Raw genomic sequence first — 20548 nt, 5'->3', positions numbered from 1 at the left:
CTAAGGATAATCAAATTGCTGTGTTGGCAGAAAAAGCACGCTAGCGCCGATACAACAGTTTCGACATAAGTCCGAAGCCCATGATCTATGAAAAATGTTCATTTCGGTGAATGCCAAAACTTCTGTCCCGGAATCGCCTCGTTCCAGCTGTCGGCTTGGGCGACGGACGCCGCTGGCTGGTCGGGTAGGTGGCTTGATAGGAAACTTCGACAAGAGATGGCAAAGGGGGAGGGGAGGAAAGCGAAGAAGGTCACGGGAGAGCGAGGCAGGCTGCGGAGGAATGGAGGGAGGGGAAGGGTACGGTGGTGGCTGGATAGTGGGTGTCGCAAAGGTGGAAAAGAAAAATTCTCGAGTACTTCCTCCACGCGAACGAGATTGTAATGACGTCTGCGCGAACCTTACTGAGTCCTAGCACACATAACAGCCTCGTGCCCACGACTTATAATGTATACACCATCGCATCATGGAGAGAGAGGAAGAGAGAGCAAGCTCCGCAAATTGACTCATCGAAGATGGTGAACCTCTTGTCCACAAGTAAGAAACTACGCGCCACCAAAGGCGCAGCAAAACGTAATTTGTGTACGACACACTTCTACATGCAATACCGGCGAAGCATCTGGCCTTCAAAATAGATATACAATTTGACGATATTACCCACCATAAAGAGCGCACTTCGAAAAATACCAAAGGACAGGACGTAAGTATGGATTCTTGCAACCACACGTTTCTATTCTACTGCTTGTAACAGATAGCATTCAGTGTATTTTATTCCCCAGGATCTATATCGGCGCTCATTACAGTAAGATGTAAAACACCAAACTCTTCATGAAATACTAATTATATCACAGTGTAGAGCCACTGAAGGACGGGCCAAGACTACACGAATATGACAGCAAAATCAACACAGACGTCAAATTGCATAAAACTAGTTCTGTGAACATCGACTTATACGACCTACAGTTACAGCAACATTCACCATACGACCTTGGAGTGACGATAAAATTACTCCGTATAAGAATTCTCCATAGAAACTTGGATGACAAAGGCCAGCAGCAGCACTGATTGATAATGCAATCATAATCATCATAAGTCTAGATAGAGAACTCATTACACATCCAAAAAGGATCCAGGATCGCAATTAAAAATCAGAAAGAGGCCTGGGTTTGAATTATAAATATCCTCCAGAAAACATATCAAGAAACGTCGCAAGAGATGAACAGCCAGGTCAAATACTCCTGAAAGTGTCCTTGACATGCTCACGTTGCGCAAGTAGCGAATGAGGACCAAAGAAGTATTTTGGAAAGTTAAGAACAACATTAAGATCCACCACCACGAACAAAATACAAATGAAATCAAGGTAGGTTTCACTGAAAAGACAAGATGGAATAGAAGAGACGATAAACCACAACAAAATTAGTTTGGCTGAGTGAAATAAGGCACAAAAAATGTAAATGAACTGATTTCATTAATAAAGAAACAGCTAAATATCGTGAAATTTCACATTTCTAGAGAAGAGGCGAAAGTCCGTAATAGCCCTAACGTGAAATAGCCCTAACTTATTGAAATACTGAAATACGTCAATAAATATATAGACGGTAAGTACACACATATTTTCTCTAAGGCAAATGCAAACTATGAAAAACAGGATGCATCCGAATAGGACTTTAGAAAAATATTCACTTAACCTCCTGCAGGTATTCAGTTATGAATTTAAAAATCAAATGGCAAGTTAAGTAAAAAACTCCATAAGTGAGAATAAATGATATGCTAATCTGCATTTGCAAGAAATAAATACTGAAGGCAAATACGATGAGCGTTTATAAATTATTGTCATTCGTATGTATTAAGAATCAATAGCTAATTTACCTTTATGCTTATCAAAGCCGAAACACGCAAGACATATTCACCTATCTTCACAATCAAAGCCCGTTTGACCGAGAGAAATCGCTCCATTTACTGAGTTCTAAAATAGGATTGCAGAATACTTTAAATAAAGGCAACCAAGGCTACACCACTCAACCGTGAGTATTCTCGCCGCCGCAATTATAACACTCGAGGTCAACCGTCCTTTGAATTTTCCCGGCGAGGGGGAGAGCGGCCAAGCGAACGCATTCATCCAGTCACAGCAGAAATTTCTCAGAGATCGACGACTTTCCAGCCAACCGCCACACCCAATCATCCCAACCACCGCAGCGATCGGACGGGTTGGCAGAAAACGGTGGCGACGAAATTCTAAAGCGCTCGCCAAGTCAGCAAGCGACCAAGTTCGATGACTGTCATTAAAGCTCCAAATGAAAAAGTCATACGTTTCGAAACGCTAGAATTTCCAAAACGTGCTAAATAAATCGGCTGAGTTAAGCAGAAAGAAAGAAAGCATTATTATTGGAATACTTATGGTTTCACATGCCTATACTTGCTTTTGAAAGAAATAACACAGATTCTCTTTATGTCAAATTCCCGGTCAAGTTAAATGATTTTATTTTTCTGTCCTGTAACGCTCGAAATTATTTATTGGTCTACCCCAGAGACAGTGGCGTATCCAGGATAGGGACAAGGGAGGGCCAAGTGGGGGTTAAAATTCCAGGAGTAGTGGGGTCAGAAAAAATTACCATTCTATCTTGTGTAAATTGGATACCCACGGGAGGGGCTATAGCCCTCTTAGACCCCGCCACGGTCCACTTTCTCCTCCCAAGGCCTTTCTGCTGAAAAAGCCAACATCGACTGACTGCAATAAACAATTCCCCCTTTACTAAGAATATGAAACGGGAAACTTTGGGGGGCTAAAATCAACGGAAAGTAATAATGTACACTTACACCAACTCCACATAAAACTGCTATATGAATAAGAGAGACAGCTGAATTCATTTATTATACGACATGCATTACGGGCTGGATGATAAACGGCAATACACTTTAATAGCTTCATAATTGTATTGTTTCAGCTCTACTACCAACAATGTCCGCTGTTAAGTAAATTCTTTCAAACCGACTATATTTTATTATAAATAATCTGTCTAAGTTATTCTACAGCACACCGATTTACACGTACATTACCAAAACTACTAGCCGAATTTCTGTAGCAAGAGTAAACTACTACTGATATCGGCATCACTTAGTTCATCTCCCTCAAGTAAAAATTATCTTTCTCATGGAGGTATGCTGGGTAGCCGCTGAATTATCAATTTAACATTCCTTATATATTTCAAACTCTCCAGACCATCGACTCTTTGGTAATAAAATTCAATGGAATATTCATCAGTGCAGATTATTCAGGTAAAATTCTGGCCAAATTATGAAGAATCGAGGGATAAAACATAATTTTAACAGATATAGATCACAATAAAAATGTCATGCTCGGAATCACTCAATCTATATGGTGAAGACATACTTATGATGGGGGGGGGGGTAGTAGCCTAGTGGGTAGAGCGCTTTGCTGCTGATCAACAGACCACGGTGAAACTTCGGACACCCCAAAATAAAAATTATTTACGTGCGAGGAGACCCAGGGAAAGGAACTGGCCTCCCTACACTGAATGAATGATTCTATACACATGTGGCTTAGTCTGGGGTAGCTTTATCCTCAATTATCCTTAACAACCAACGAGTACATTCACTCAGTGAGTGATACCAATAATTGAGGGGACGAGGAAAAATCAACATTTGAATTTCAAAGCATAATTTTACATGCGTAGTCATTTCGCACACATTAAATGACATATTCAGACAACGGGATTCCCTGACTTACCAGATTTTCAAGCAAGAGGCCACCCTGGTAGGTATACTAACACCGTGCGACTACGGAGAAGCTAAAGCCCATGTTATAGACCAAAAAGGCACGAAAGGAGTATGTAAATGGGGACACGAAACCTGTATTGTGCCGAACTAAGTATACTACTTCTTTCACAATAGATGACAAACTTTTAAAGCTTCGCTAAAGACCGCCCCGTCGCGAAGCACCTTCTAGCGGATCAATGGCCGGTAATATACGACAATCCGTCAGGCAGTGGTTAGGAAACGTGCCAATAACTCAGCTGTTAGGGAAGAAAGCCAGCCTTATTTGACGAGCGAAAACTGACAACTGTAACTGTTTGGGATTTGGCTTTAAAACAAGAAATTAAATACTTATAACATAAACTTGGAGAGCACCTTTATAACGTCCAGGCAAGTATCAATCTAAGCAGATGCAATTTAGGGAGATCAAACAGTGACTTTGAATATACATTAGAACAATATGCACTTTTCATATGATTTTAAGTACGGTTTAAACGAACGACGATAGATAAATGGTTTAACTATAAGGATCGGTGTCCACACCAACACGAATTTGAAACATCGACATTCTTTAAGCCATTAAAAACGGTGCTACACAACCGTTAAAACATAAACTACCCATAACTTATGAATGACACAGTGGGGCGCGACGATATTACACATCTCAACCCCTACATCCTCCATAATCTCGGATAGGCACCTTCCTTCCTTAGGGCATATCCATTTCCATCACCAACAGCTGTAAGTAATTAAGCACGCTGAAATCGACTGCGGACAAACTTTTGAGAAGTGAAGAGGGGAGGGGCGTAATGGGATTGGATGGAGGAGAGGGCGTCGGCCGGGAGCGGGTGGGGAGGGCGCGGCATCTCTGCGAACGGGCGAACTGGTCGGCTGCCGCGCCGCCGGAAGCTTCACATATCTCACGCTAGTAATTCCAACTTCGGGCATGATGAAGAACCCACGCCCTACCTCATTATCGCAGAGGTAAATACGTTACGCGCAGAACTACAAGGTGCACACAATAAGCACTGATGGTATGCTGTGTAATCAAGCTTGAACTGGACCATAAATAACTTAGGGCATAAACTTGGAGGAAGATAATGAATGATGAATAAAAAAATCACTTCCGATAGGCATGATACAAAAAATGAGAATTCTTTGTTATTTTTTCAAATTAGCCTTTCGACTAATTCAAACATTTATAAGAGATTGAGACAGCTGCTTTGGAGGATGAACTTTTGGAGACAAAAATGGAGTGAGGATTGCATTATTAGAAATTTGGGAGATTATTTGAAAAAAAAAATCTGTAAGGCGAAGTCCGGCAGCCAAAACACAAAACAAGGGATCTAGTATACTTGTGACTTTATCACACATAGCTAGCCCAGTTTAAAATCAGTTGGGTACCCAAATGTACGTAGAAAGACTCAAAACTGGACATTCTCAACATTAAAGGGCATGACGTCTTTCACTAACCATTTAAGAGGGTTATAATGAGACGGATCCTTCCACAGTAGAATGAATTACTGACGTGATTAGCAGTGTATACGAGAACAAGAGTGAAAAATCGACCTTAGGCGGATTATTGGCAACTTCTACCCTCGCTAGGGGTCTCACACACGAAACAGCACCGTCTCGGAGGGTCCACCCGCCCCTCGCGGCCGACCCAGACGCCTCGTCCCGGCTTCCTCTCCTACGGCCCCCACCCACTCTGCCCCCCGGGGCCAGAGGCGAGGAGCACTAGTTCCCAGCCCCGCTCCATCGATCCCACAACGGCAGGCCCTCCATCCCCACGCCCCGACGCTGACGGCTGGATCTCCCAACCGCTCTCCGTAAGGCTTCGCTCGCGCCCCCCCCACCCCCCCCCCCCCCTAGCGACCGGCCAGACACCGCCAACCCATTGCCTCCCCGGCAGCCACTCGATCCCCCATGCACACACTGCTTCTACACGTAGCTTTCGGAAGATGAGGAAAGAGCGAAAGAGAGCTGCTGCGTTTCCATGCGCGAATGGGGAGCGCAAATTTCGCTGACTCCTTCTGCTTCTTCCTCTGCCTCTTCCTCCTCTCGCTGCTTCCTCCCACACCGTCAACCGCCGAGCCAGCCGGACCCGAACTAGCCGGTCCCTCGACACACATGTGTCGCGACAACCGCCACCCAATACGGGCATTATCTCCGGACATGCAGCGGTCCGCTCAGACATCCACATGCCCCTAGGAAGCTCCGTCGCGGCTATTCACTCATTCCTTTTTTCCCGCTGCCATTCTTTGAACGGGGCGGTATCTCCCAGTGACATGTCCGTCCGACGCTTCAACGAGTCGGCCGGCAACTGCTAACGCACGGGCATCGCTTATGGCGGTGAGTACCTACTAGTAAGAGGAATGAGTCGGGGCCAGTCAAGCCATTGCCTGCGGAAAAACGACATTCCGGGATGTGGTACATATTCTCAGCGGAGCCAATGAATGCCCATATCCGAGGTACTAGACAGGAGTTTCTATTTATCAAATAACACAGCCAACCTAGAATCGCCTCTCGTGGCCATTACACCGGTTTTCGTATAGAACACTCGCCACTTATAAGTGAGAGTAATTGGAAAGTCAAATTCCATAATTAATGTGACATTCATGTAAGGGGGTATCCATTAATTACGTGAGGCATTTAGGGGGAGAGGGTCAAGCCGATTCTCACCTAATCTCATGTAGGGGGGGGGGGGGGGGGGGGAGAGGTGTGTGTGGAGGGGGGTGCAAAAATCACATAATTTTTCTCCCCAAAGAAAAATAGAAAATTGTGATTCTAGAATACTATCTTTGAAATCTTAAATACTTTATTATTATTAATTGATCTCAAATAAAAATTAGTAACCAAACCGTTATTTATAATAAATGCAACACAATCAAGTATAGATCAACGTATTTATACTGAAATTATAAATTTTTAACAACCTCATGTGAGATTAGACGTAAAGGAAGGGTCAAGGCAAATATCGCGATATCTAAGGGGAGGGTCGAAAAAATCATATCACCTAACGTAATTAATGGACGCCCCCTAAGTTAAATGAAAAGTGTAATCCAAGCGAAACATTTTAATTCGATAATAAATTCAGAATAGAATAAAATGAAAAAATGGATTTAAAAACGATAGGGAAACCTGCTATGGCTAAGGCAAACACTTATTGTTCCTTTCGCTCATTTTCCTGGTGTGCTAACAAGACTCATTTCGCTAATAACTCGACCCATTGCGTAACAGCATTCACCGGGAATTGTCAAATGGATCCTTGCAATTTGGCATCATATCGACGGCCGATATGAAATTATCTGTCAATAGTCAATTGTCTTCGCCTAAATATATATATACACTCAAAATTGATTAGGATGAAATCTGTCATATGTCAAACGCTACAAGGGCTTAAATTAAAAGGGACGATAAGTGGAAGAGGATGACAAATAGAAATGCATATAGAGATAACATCTCCCGGGAATAGTTCACGGCAGGAAGCACTCAAGCACGTTCCACATGATGAGTATGAGCACGTTCTGAGAAGAGTGCCATTTGGCGTTCTACGCGTAACAGATATGTAGATTGCGATAGGCGTCGGAAGAAGTAACCGCCAAGGAACACATTGCGCACTTAACGAAAAAAATCCAACTGAAGGTTTTCACCAAAGGAAGGTGGGTCCAAATATAATGAAGCATCAATTCCACTCCCGTTTCACTCAAATTTAGTTGCACAATACGAAGAGAAAAATACTAAACGAATCCATTCTGAAGCATATTCAAAAATCATTAAAATAAAGAGAAGCAATTAACTGCTAGACAAAACTACTCTAACCTTTAAAAAGGAAAATAAATACCGTTTCACCCCAAAATACTATGCTTCGGAAACTAAAAAGAGGAGCATGTTTAAATGTAGGCCACGAAGCTTACCTCCATATGTTTACTAGAGCAAAAAATTCATTTAGCATATTTCCAAATGCTAGAAGGTAATTGATATGATTGTGTCCATTACGCTACTGTAATGAATTGCCAGTTTCTTTGGTTCTTACGAAAAGTGTGAAGTTTTCATTATCTTTGTCCTTTTTTCCTCGTACCTTAAAATTAGTACCTTCTAGTTATTGTTTTTGTATTTTCTTGTAATTTGTACCTTCTGTTAGTATCTAATCTAATAAGATACTAACAGAAGGTACAAATTACAAGAAAATACAAAAACAATAACTAGAAGGTACTAATTTTAAGGTACGAGGAAAAAAGGACAAAGATAATGAAAACTTCACACTTTTCGTAAGAACCAAAGAAACTGGCAATTCATTACAGTAGCGTAATGGACACAATCATATACAGCAATGCCACATGGCGGGCAACTATGGAGCCCATTGCTGACGCGAGTTTAAGATAAGTTAATAATAGTTTAGTAAACATGAGAATGACACCTGACATACCTGAAAAAAATGACAGACGCAACGCACCCTTCTCAAATCACGTTTACAACTCATATAACGGGGACTAATAACGCTGTGTACAAGATGAAAACTAGATTTAAAAAATGGCGAGCCAAAACAGCAACGACAATGCAATTAAAACACTTTAGAATTGCAAAACTAACACAACTTATACAAAAAATTATGCGACATCACAGGACGACCGTGCTTTTTCTTAATTGAGAATACCACCCAACACTCAAAATTCGCGAACACGCAATCGCAGACAACATATGCCCGTAAAATTCAACGAGTCAGTAAAATATGAATGAGCAGAAAAACAGTTTAATTTTTATACTGTAACTTGCAACAAGAGCCTGACGTTGAGACCCATTTCCGGGTCAGATGCACCAAGCCTGACCACGACGATTAACCCAAATCAGTTTTAAAGAACAACTTCCCTCCTGGGATCGACCTACTTGCAGAACCTTCGGAGGCATGAGCCTCAGCGAACCTCCATACGATCACCAGGGCTGGCGAAACACGGCACGGACCTGGAAAGCGTAGCAGCCGGCTTCAACCAAAAACGGAGCAACAACAAAGTCCACGCTCGCTTACAAGCTTTCCACCGTGCTCGTAAAATAAATACCGATTTCCTTGCATGGAAACTCGAGGAACCTACCATATAGACTAGAACTCAAGGCGATCCAAGTTACGACCGCCCAGGAGCACAAAAGGAGAAAAAACACCTCCTAAGAAAAAAAATAACTATTTGATTTCCCAATGCCAAGAATGACATTCTATTCCAAAGACAAGAGTTACTACAGTTCAAATAAGTTAACGGTAATATAAAACGAGAGTAAAAATTAAGTTGATCGCTGAGGTATGAGAGTGCTGTGGCTAACTTCCAGTATGCATAAGTTGGGGATTCACTTGAAAACTTTCCCCCAATGAGCTTCCGTACAAATTCTGTCTTAGCTATACAACAAAAACGAAAGAATTCAATCAAATTTTCAATAATTAAGTTTCGTCGCACTTGCGAGCGGTAGCCTTCGCAAATGAAAGACGGGCGCTTACATGAACAAAGAGAAATCGAAAAAGAATGGGAGAACACGACAAAGTTAAGAGAATGAGGCACGACCGAAGGTTTGTGGGAGAGCCAAGGCATGTCAAAATTGACAGGCAATGCGATAAACGCCCCTCAGCACCACAATGAACAAGCTAAGCGGATAAAAAATTACATACGGTTAAAGAATAATTTTAGTTTTGCCATGCAAGAGATACGTCAATAACACATCAATACGAATACCACTTTGTGAAACTATCACGCTAAATTGGACCACAGGGAATATTAAAATAGATTTTAAAAATCCAGTACAAAAGCAAAAATTCGAAAGCAACATTTTCAGGGCTTGAGTCAGATTCATCAATAAATATATAACAGAATTTGATGGAAACTAATAATAACAAAAAAAATAATTTGTTAAATAGAAGAGAAACGGAAAAATGCTATAAGTATTTTCAGATTATACGGGGGGGGGTGAATTTTAAACCAATTTAAGTAACATTAGATGTTTACATTAGCAGGCCTCCACACAAGCATGCCACTCTACGTATTTCATTCCATGGCGGCAGCGGAGCCAACGTTTTCACACATTTAAAATTTCTCCCGTCTCACTTCGAAAGGTACGCGGGCGAGATCCCATTTTTGGAGAGCGAGGAGAAATTACCAGGAGACGAAGGGGAGGGGCGAGCAAATTGAAAGCAAATGGCCGGCGCACTGATAACTCATCATTAGAAATACTAAGACGGCCCCTGAAAGCTCACGTCTATTTTGGATGCATAAAACGAAATGAAATCATTGTTTTCGGACGGCAAGCATCCATAGGGGGTGGGGGGGGGGGGGAGAAGGCGAGTAGGAGTGAGGAAAACCACCTCCACGCGTAACATGGCCTTGGGTCGCTCGCACGGATTATATTCAAATGCGCATCGGGATGAAGACAAGTGGGAGCGAAGGGGGGAGAACTGGAGGGAGACTCCTCGGGGAGGACACCACTTGTTTTCTTGACTCCGTTTGTTCTCCGACGTTAATGACGAAGTATTAAGGACACGGGGCGTCGGAAAACTACATAAACTTCCTCATAGTACTCCAATTGCCGAATAAAAGGGGGAAACAATTAATACAATTATGCACGCCTGACCATTCTTCCCTTCCCTTCTCCAATTCATATCTCCACTTCAAGGCTGGTGTCCGTGGGGGCACGCAGGCAATTTTTCTCGCTCAGGTAAGCACGCTTTCTATCGTTTCCATCTCCAGACATCCTTCGTAAAAAATACAAACTATCTCATAAAAGGACATTCATCATATATCCCGTAAGAACATATTTAATTTTTACAATCTCGAATGCATGAACGTGGGGTAGGAGCATGAAGACAGAGAGAGAGATGAGTGACGTATTGAACTAGGTCAGGGTAAAAATACACACGAGCAGAGCTAGGTGAATAGAACTCGTGACAACATCGTGGAAACTTAGAACAAATGAACGCAAATAAGTCGAATAATTAACGTAAAAAAATCAAATAGAAGACAGCATGGTCCCAAAAATAAAACGGTAACTACAAATACCACAAACGAAAAAGTTCAATGTGGACGATGGATCAATAATTTGATTCGGATATCGCTTATTTTTTTTCGTTTCGTTTTTGCGATTTCGATTTGATTATATGAAGAGTAGGATATTTTTCAATTTACGAGCTAAGATGCATCGAAATCACAACAAGGTCGCTTATACGACACACGCACCCCTGGAATTCCTAGCAACCTCAGAACACACCCTCACGGCGAGGTAACAAGTAGATCCAGCCGAGGGCACCTCCGGGACGGGATCCGGGGGCTCCAGGTGGACACTCCGCACCGCTGGAGGGGAGGGGAGGGGAGAGACGGACGCCATTATAAAACCGCGGCCAATGCGCGTCACGTCATTCGCCAAGCAGCTCGCCGACCTTAGCTCGCTACGATAGCTCTCGCCTCTCCCTTCTCTCTCTCTCTCGCTCAGGCAACCGCGCTCGGCGGCGCGGCAGTGACGGGCGATGGGAGCGCTCGCTTACTTTCCCCAAGGGGGAATGAAGGGCGGGGGCAGGAGTCCGCGAAGATAGCGCGCGCGCTCGCCGCCTGGAAACCGGGTCGCCTCTAAAAGACAAGGGTAATACGACTCCCCCGCCCGCCACGCGAAGTGGCCTCCTCTTCCGAGTCGTGATGAGGACGGCGGCGGAGAGCGGGCGGGTCGAGCTGCCGCGGCGGCAAGAGACACGGGAGCCGGGGGAAGGAAAGAGCGCGCTCGGAATGGGTAGTCACGGGGTTTGGAGTGTACCAAAAGCAATCACTCGCAGATACTCGAGTACCCTAATGAATACAGAGAACTTGAATTGTTATACAAACATTAAAGTGATCATGAGGAACATGAAGCGCGCTCATTAAGCCTAACATGCGGATACTTCCTGCGTCTCGGAGATCGGTATGAGGCCTAGGGGTGAGCAACAAGTACCTTGTCAGTCGAGCACTAAAATGATTTTGAGAGGCCTTCCGCAGCGACTGTTGTACATTCTACAGTTTATTCCGGTGTAGTTGCGTGGGTGAATATTTAGGACGAACGCTCTAAACTCCGTTACAGGATACCCGTTCAGGTTGAAGTATCAGGTGCGCTTGACATTAAGAAACCTCCTGTAACGCTGCATAAAGGCACTTGAGGAGCGAGAAAGATACCGAATTACTCCAACACTCAAATGTGTACATGATTTTACGTATTCATACCGAGTTTTGCGTTATTATAAATTATCGCCAAATAAAGAATCGAGTAATTACAATAAATACCCAGACTAATGGAAAAGAACCATGAGCCAAACAAGAATGCTCATCAAAGTACTTGGTACCCGCCGGTTGCTAAATTTTAAGTATTCAATTGTAATTCTGTGTAAACCTAGAACTTGGTAGCACGTATGGTCGTGTATCAGGTTTTCATTTTCGTACTCGGGTAAATAATTGATTGACTACTTTTGCCACGCCCTTAGGGAGGCTTACGTCATGGAAGTGAGAAGATGAGTGTACAGTGTGCACTACAAAGACAGCAGGGTGGGTGGTGGGAGGATTCACTTCGCAGCCAATGCGAAAGATAAGCGAGCGAAAACGGCAAAAAAGAGCGGCGTGAACGGATACGCAAGGAAGAGCCTAGACCACGGACACGTGAGAGATTCTACAACCGGAATTTCCCCGGTTACGAAACTTCCACAGCCGGTGGCATACTCGCCCTGAGGGTTGCCGTATGCGATCTATCCATCAAAGGGTGCATTTAAATATGAAAAGAATGGGTCGAACTTATATTACTGAAGCATGTGACAACGAAGGTACGGAGAAGATATCTCTGAAGAATGATCACAACAGATTTAAAAAACTTCAAGGGCAGCGCAGTAAAACCCTATACAGGCCAGATTCGACTGTGACAAGATTTCGGTACTCAGATGAAGTGATTCGCCTATAAAAATAATGTCCACAGAAACAGCTCAACACCTTGCGCATATGAACTCAACTGGTATTGCACATTCGTTCAATCATATTTAAAAAATCAACTTTCCTATTCGTTATCTCCGATGAAGGTTTCCACAGCCGATTACCTTCGCAAAGAGTAATGAACATTTAAAACAATAACCGTAACGATATAGAATTAGTGGACGCGAAATAACTCCCGGATAAAATTACAGCAAGAAGTACCTTCCGAGAAGCCAGAACCTCAATTTTTCCTGAAAATCACTAATTACAAGGCTCACCAAAGCGTGAGATAACCACAACTAAGTCTCACGAAGATACACGTTCAATAATGGATCGCTGGCATATTAAGCCACTGGCAAACCAAGCATATTCATGCAACTCATGACGAATGAGTCGAAAATGGGGCAAGTCAGGAGAAGATAAAAGGATAAAACGGAAAGAGTTGCTCATTACAAAATGTGCATTGACATAAAAATTAAGAGTGAGTTTTTAGTCAAGACGGAACATTCGTCGCAGACATTGGTGAAGCCACAACGTTGAAAAAAGTAACCAAGCATACTCCTGGGAAGTGTTTCCCTCCGATAAAATAAGTGTATGGGACCCCTTATTAAGAAATTTGATTGCACGCGTCATCGCAGAGTATCCGCGACTACGACCTAGGGGGACGGAACGAACGGCAGAGATGCAACTACGTGGCCTACTTGCCCACGAAATCTCTTCTCGGGCCCGAAGGAGAGCAAGATGAGGCTCTACGCCACTTCAGACGCCAATTACGACACGCGCCAAGATCAGACTGACGCAATTCACCGCTACCTAGTCAAATACAACAAACGGGTGGCGAAACATACGGCAGAAAATCCACTGCCCTTTCCATGTCAAGGAAGATTTTTGGACAACCGGTCTCGTAGGATGCGCGATTACGCTTCAATGTCGAATCGAAACACACGATATATTGCTCAGCTTAAAATCTTATAACAAGAGGGCGCTAACAGCTACTAAACTTCTAACACTGACACTGAAAAACGAAGACGTGGATGCGAACAACCGCTAAAGCAGATATACGGATAATCACTGTCTCATTCCGTCCGTCCGTCTACAAATGGACGATATTTTAGAATTATGGCGAAGGAGTGACACAGTAGAGCGCCAGATATCAAAGGGCATGAAAGATGTCCTTATTTAACATCGTGGAAGATACTTGAAAGAATACGAACGAAGTATAATAATTGAATCCTCAAATGATGAACACTGCAATCAGTAGCAAACAAAACAGGTAAAAGAATAAATTATGCGGTCTATTTGGATACAAAATGAGATAATAGGATTCAAGTACGCCAGAGCGAAAAAATATATTTTTATAATTCTAAAAAAGTATAGAGCCATGAAATTAATAAGAGGCCAACCGTCATTCTGCATCCCAATTGGCTTCTCACTAAACCCTACCATATGACAATCTCGTAACCACCGCTTCGCCGGATGGAAAGGGAGCATGACAATACCCAGCGCAGAGAGATAAGATTAGTGCGACTATGAGGTCCGATTACTCAACGCCTATTTCGACTGACGGTGCCCTTTCCTCTAAAAGCACTCTTATACCAACGAGTAAGATAACAGAAAAACTACGGTCTCCTGAACTTGGATCCGAGGTCCTTTAAGAGAAAAGCGTTTGCACCTATCTGGGACGCAAATTTTAATACCAGGTGATATAAAATACGTCCGCCAAATTAACGCTACCATGACTCTACAGATCAGTCATAAAACGACTAAAGCGGAACAGCAAACTGCGAGAAATTATTCAACACCACGTTATCAAACGGGGCTTTCTTCCAGCCCAAATGTAAAATTGAAAACATCTCATAACACCCTGTCATCATTACAGACCGGTAATAGAAGAATCAACAGCATCCTGATAGAAGCCTGATTTATGTAACGCATGAAGAACCTTCGGAAAGTAATAGAAATCATCAACGCAATACAACGAAAACAGATCGTTCGCCACAAGGAAACGGAATACAGAGGTAGAGGGCAGCTCAATACGCATTATATCAAAGTTTCATTTGCTCATGGTATTGGAACGACCTCCATTTTCCAATGCCACCTCAACTCTTTAGCAAAACCATGCAACACCAGCGACTGATTTACAAACCGCTAAAATCATACCTCCCGACTCGCTCGAATTACTAATCAGACGAGATAGAGGCAAGCCATCGAGCACTGGCATGTCGTTAATCGTGAGTGAACGGTTGAGTATTAGGATTATGCGTGGTCCACTTATGCCAAGAGTATAGGGCCAATGGAGGTTGAGGATGGGGGGAGGGTAGCAGCGGACGCGAGCGCTGGAGTCTGCGGCACGGATCGCACTCCTAACGGGAATCCTGTCTTCTCGACTCCGGTAACGCATTATGTAGGCCAACGGCTGGTCCGGCTTATTGTTCCCTACGAACAAAAAACTCGGCGGCTTGGTGTGCAGGAAGAATAGGTAAATTTTGGGCCCGAATCTGCATAAATAAGGCATCACCGATGTTAACATCGCAATTAAATCGAAATACAAAAAACGAACATAAGGAACATAATGCATATAGCACAAATACAACGGAAATTCATGAGAAATGGGAAGAGATAATTTCACCAGAGGATACTTAATTTAGGAGATATGGTAACAAATGCATCAAAATCGGGAGTTTCCAGAGAACTTCCTAATTTGCATCCGAATCAAAAATTAAATCTTAGACCAGGACAAATCCTAAGGGAAATCAAGCACGTTAAATAAATATCTTACTGAATACTCAAAAAATGAACTTCAAAATGTGAATAATTACAATAGCTAGATTCTTAAAAAAAGTTTAATCATGGTTTATTAAATGCCGAAAAAATAAAAGAAAGCATGAATGAATACGATAACAATAAAAGTTTGGAAAATATGTATAGAAAAGTTCCATGAGGTACACACCACGAACAGTTATGCCAAGTAAAAGAAGAAAAACTCTCTACCGTGGGATGCTAAAAAGGAAGCGGAACTCCCAAGAGCGTTGACGAAATCTCCAGATGCTCAATAACACAAAAGTGGGTTACGAGTTTCATTCGTGGGCTGCGGGGGGAAACGAAACGTAACTTTAAGTTATAGGGCTGATCGGGTGAGACGTTACCACATGAGAGCCTGAAGAACTCATTGCAGAGAAAAACCAAACTTACACCACAGAAGTACTATCAATGACACACCTCAACACTAATATGTCATAAACAAGGCCGCATGAAGATAAATTCCACGCTTAAATTCCGATGTATGGTTCTATTTTTAGCTTGGATAGAGAAGCTATTACCATAATTGCATTTATAGAATAAAATCTGAATCTCATGAATTTAAAAACACACAAAGATTTGTTTTTGCCCCATTAAGAATAATCAAGTTAACGAAATATAAATACCATATTATTGCTAGAATTGATACAAAGATATTAACAACCGATGATATAAACCTCTGAATACGGTCATTCTCTACCCCAAGACGAGTAACGATCCACCCCAATCACCGAGCGTCGAAAATGACCCCAATACTGGATCGAAAAGGATTGCGCTAATTACTCTTGGCCACAAAGGAGCACGTACTACAACAGATTGAGATCAGGTCGTCAACATGGGATGATATCACGCTAAAAACTAAAGTATAACCCAGTAAATCCCAATCGAATTTGTTCAATAGTAATACTCACTAAATCGTACATGACAAAGTATTAATACTGGGGGAGGGGGAGGGGCAAAGGGACATAGACGTAAAAACTGAAACTAAAATGGCAAAGGTGAGGAAAAAAACATAAAACCCAGGTAAATATACTAACAGACAATACACGATGACATGAGATCAATGCTGACCTCAATGCATCACAGAAAAATGGAACGCTTCAATTGAAAGGCTATAAAGCGATCAAACCTATAATATACATTACAAGATAATATACTAAATATTTAATAGAAACATGAGAAAGTCGTATATGCTAACTAATCACTAGTAACTGGACACAGCTATTACGCCTCTGCAGATTTGCTAAATGGCTAAGTGTGTGACGCACAACATTTCAATGAATATTCTGATATCGATTTTCTTCCATTAATAACTCATACTTCTCGGAGCTTAGACAGTAAGAATGAAAAGAGGAATTGTGATTAATCATCTATAAGGAAAGATAATTTAATATAAACTCAGGTTTAATGTAAAGTGTAATAAAGTAAGGGTAAATATTACTCCAATTATAGCATGACAATAAATACCGGTTGCATGCTAGTTATTCAAGTCTTTCCGTATATTTTGAGGTCAAGTTCTTCCACAATAACCTAGGCGTTCCAACGAACTATAGACTAACAGAGGAGACGTTCTCACCTACTATCAATAGCGCTAATAACCATGCAGTCAAGCACAAATTGATTAGCGTACAAGTAGTCGGGCTCATCTCTTCAATAGGAAATTAATTAGCTGGCCTATTCCAGTTCTCAAAACGAACAGAGAATTCCTTCTTCGAATGAAAAAAATCCCAACTAACGTTCCAAATAACTTCCATATGAACCCATTACTAATATTCCAGGAATTTAAACTGGCACCACCAGGAAAATCAAAGTGGAAAGAAATCAAAAGGCATTGGGAGATAAATTATTGGTGAAAATTCAACAAATGCATAATATTTTTATTCTGTTATTATATTCTGTATATATATATATTATATATATATATATATTATATATATATATATATTTTTTTTTTTCCATCAACAGAATGAAACTTTTTACCAGGCATCAATAAACGGAAATGCACCAAAAATACTCTCATACACGCTTTATTTTATGAAAAATCCTCGTGGACTTCCTAAACAACCCTTATCACAAAGCGTGTCACCCCAATAGCAATCCCGAACTCAAACCGAAACCACACGATCCATAGCCCAACACGGAAAGTGAGATTCATGAACTTTCTTAAAATATACATGCTTTTGGCAGTAAATAATGCTCACCTGAGAATCATTTAGACTTTCTAGTGCCTGCATAACACTCTGTTCCGGTCTCTGCGCCTGAAAAGAAATAAAAACCATTAATTAGGCTTTCAAATCACACAGAATAAACGACAGTACACATGCAGGCGATCTGTATTTTGATAATCTGTAAAAAAAACAAGTATTATATGCCATTAAGGCACTCGTCTACGACATTTCCTTCCCTTAAGCCAAAATACGGTAGAAAAATGAAAATATAATCTTTCAAGGCGAGAACAAGTTTCATTTTCACCAATTACATCTACTTCTAAAATTAAAGAGCCTTGGATTGCAAACGATACACCGCTTGAGCAGGCATGAAGAAATGGTAACGTCATCTCGACAAATAGGCAGACAAAATGAACAGGGCTTAGCCGATCCCAAAATAAAATACGTACTGGGGAAAGATACACTGAAAAGAAGAACTACTAGCACGAACGCACACACTCATGCGCTTATATTAATACAAATACGCAGTAAATCAGTATCTACTATTTGGGAACCAATGCACTAGATCCAGAGCCGTTGAGATTCGGTCCCAAAACCGAGAAATTGCATGCAACTTGGCTGAATTAATTCCAAAGAAGATTTTAAGAAAGACTTCACCTAAGTATAATTTTTCACAACGTGCAGTCTTCAAACATCATTATTTAAAATGAATGAAAATGACTATTTCCAAACTAAGGCTGACTACAGCAGCATTTGTTTTTTGGTGTTGACAGAACGCACACGACCGGCGATTACTCGACTCCGCAACTTTGCTTAGTTACTTTAAACTTTTCATTGCTTGACTAAAAATACGTTCTGAACTTATTCTCGGAATGGACTTAATAAATCTGACACGGATAAAGAAGAATTAATTGGAGACATACCTCAGTAACGTAAAGAGGGGAATACCTTTGAATGCAACCAGCAAGATGTATTTTCATTGCTGTTAGTTCACACTGAATCATATGAATATGGGAACACTAACAATGTCGCAATGAAAACGACTGGATATCATGTAAATTATCACGTGCTGGAGATAAAGCTTCAGAAAATATAAATCCATTACCCCATATAAGTTTAAGATGAATTATATTTCACAATAAATAAAATGGCTGTGACCAAAGGAGGGTTAATATGGTCATTACAGCCTTTGAGAAAAAAAGCACGGCATTATCATCATCGCCATATTCAGAATAAATAATTAACAAAAGGAACTTATCCATGCCGTAAGACATAATTTTAATCAGCTGATGCCCATAAAACATTCATTTTACATCACTGAAAGTTGAAGAATTATCTTAACGCAACTAAATAGGAAGGAACCATAATATCATTGGTATTATGGAATGACAGAAACATTCATCTGCAGTGCATGGACATAATGGTGTCACTTATTGACTCTGAAAACCTTTAGCTCTCACCATCTAATTTCGTTACAGAGACTCAAAAAAATTCTTATGTAATACATAATTGAAAACGTAACATTACTACCCGGACCGAATTGAACGACTCATAGCGAGAAAACCATTTCCATATCTATCGCGTTCGGGCCTGCCGCAAATTATACCCTAAGAAGTTTTCAGTAGTTCAGGCATTCCTACCATTTATTTTGATAGGTCCCAGCGTATTTTTACAGAACCTTACAATTGAATGAACTTACATTTAAACGAGAAGTGCTTATCAAGCGACATAACGCGGAAATATTTGCCGAAAAACATATAAGTAATGTAATATAAAACTATTGAACAGGAAATCTTAAACTATGAGTAGAGAGGCTGAATTATTTTCGAGAAAACAAGATTTTCCTCTCTGTTTATAGAGTATTGTACATGATAACTAATTCTCATTCGGTTTGGTAAGAAGGAAATGTAATGAGGGGCGCTGACGGGACAGAAATGATCCTAATCACAGGTTCTTTTTTTTAATAGAAGGTCGAAAACGAATCACAAAAATTTTAGTCTGACAAGTTCATTTGTATATGAATGCAAACCAACTTTCAAATGTGAAAGACGAAAGAAGGATAGAAAACAAGATTTAACGAAAATTTTCGATCAAAGCGTAATTCAGTACCTCAAAGGAGAGGTATTACTTTTCGTGGAAGAAATGTACAGGATATCACATAGGGAATACACTTTGTACTCTTACAATGTTATAAACTTACAGCGCACATTCTGTGTGGGTTAATGAAATGAAAGTAAATAATCCATATAGAGCGGAAAATATACCATAGATGGATAGTTCCTTTCAGGAATTCGTATGACATTTCCTACCAATTTCTCATTTTAAGCTCAACATAATGATTTCGTTTAAACTTTTAACATCTTACAAGACAGAGAATCAAATAGCGAGGACTGTTAGGAATATGGTAAGATGCCTATTCTGCGAGAGGGAAAACTGACCGAAGTAGAACCCACAAGTTCGCCATATTTTTAGTCATAACAACATAAATTTATCCTATTCTCACGAAAATCAAGTCAAACATGGCAATTAATCGCAGAATTCCTTACCTACGAAAAAAATCTCCATCACTCCTAATTTTCTATCATGATTCCTAATTGAATTAGACTTACAATACGGTGTGGGTTAAATATCCTAGTGATATAAAATGTTACATAAAAGTTCAATTGACACAAAGTAAAAGATAAAGAAGAATAAACAATATCCTCAAGTACATTGTGCTTGCGTGCGTTTTTTAACCTGGGACGATCAAGTAAAAACATCACGCGGAAAAAATGAATAAAAACGTTTATTCTTTTCTACATTCCTCACTATCCATTTCACCCAATGCGACCGTTTTACAGTCATATTACTGACGGAAGC

General features: G+C 41.1%; 1 protein-coding gene across 3 annotated transcripts in view; it reads right to left on the bottom strand.

The window, feature by feature from the left end:
- LOC124166931 (midnolin) overlaps nt 1-20548 on the bottom strand; it is an 87992-nt gene that overhangs the window by 46680 nt on the left and 20764 nt on the right. For all 3 annotated transcript variants that reach the window (XM_046544648.1, XM_046544655.1, XM_046544664.1), the window contains one exon: nt 17723-17779. In XM_046544648.1, the coding sequence (XP_046400604.1) occupies nt 17723-17779 (57 nt within the window). The remainder of the gene's footprint in view (nt 1-17722; nt 17780-20548) is intronic.

Source organism: Ischnura elegans, chromosome 1, assembly GCF_921293095.1.
Source record: "Ischnura elegans chromosome 1, ioIscEleg1.1, whole genome shotgun sequence".
In the NCBI taxonomy this organism is placed as follows: Eukaryota; Metazoa; Arthropoda; class Insecta; order Odonata; family Coenagrionidae; genus Ischnura; species Ischnura elegans.
This window is presented reverse-complemented; position numbering and strand designations above follow the sequence as displayed.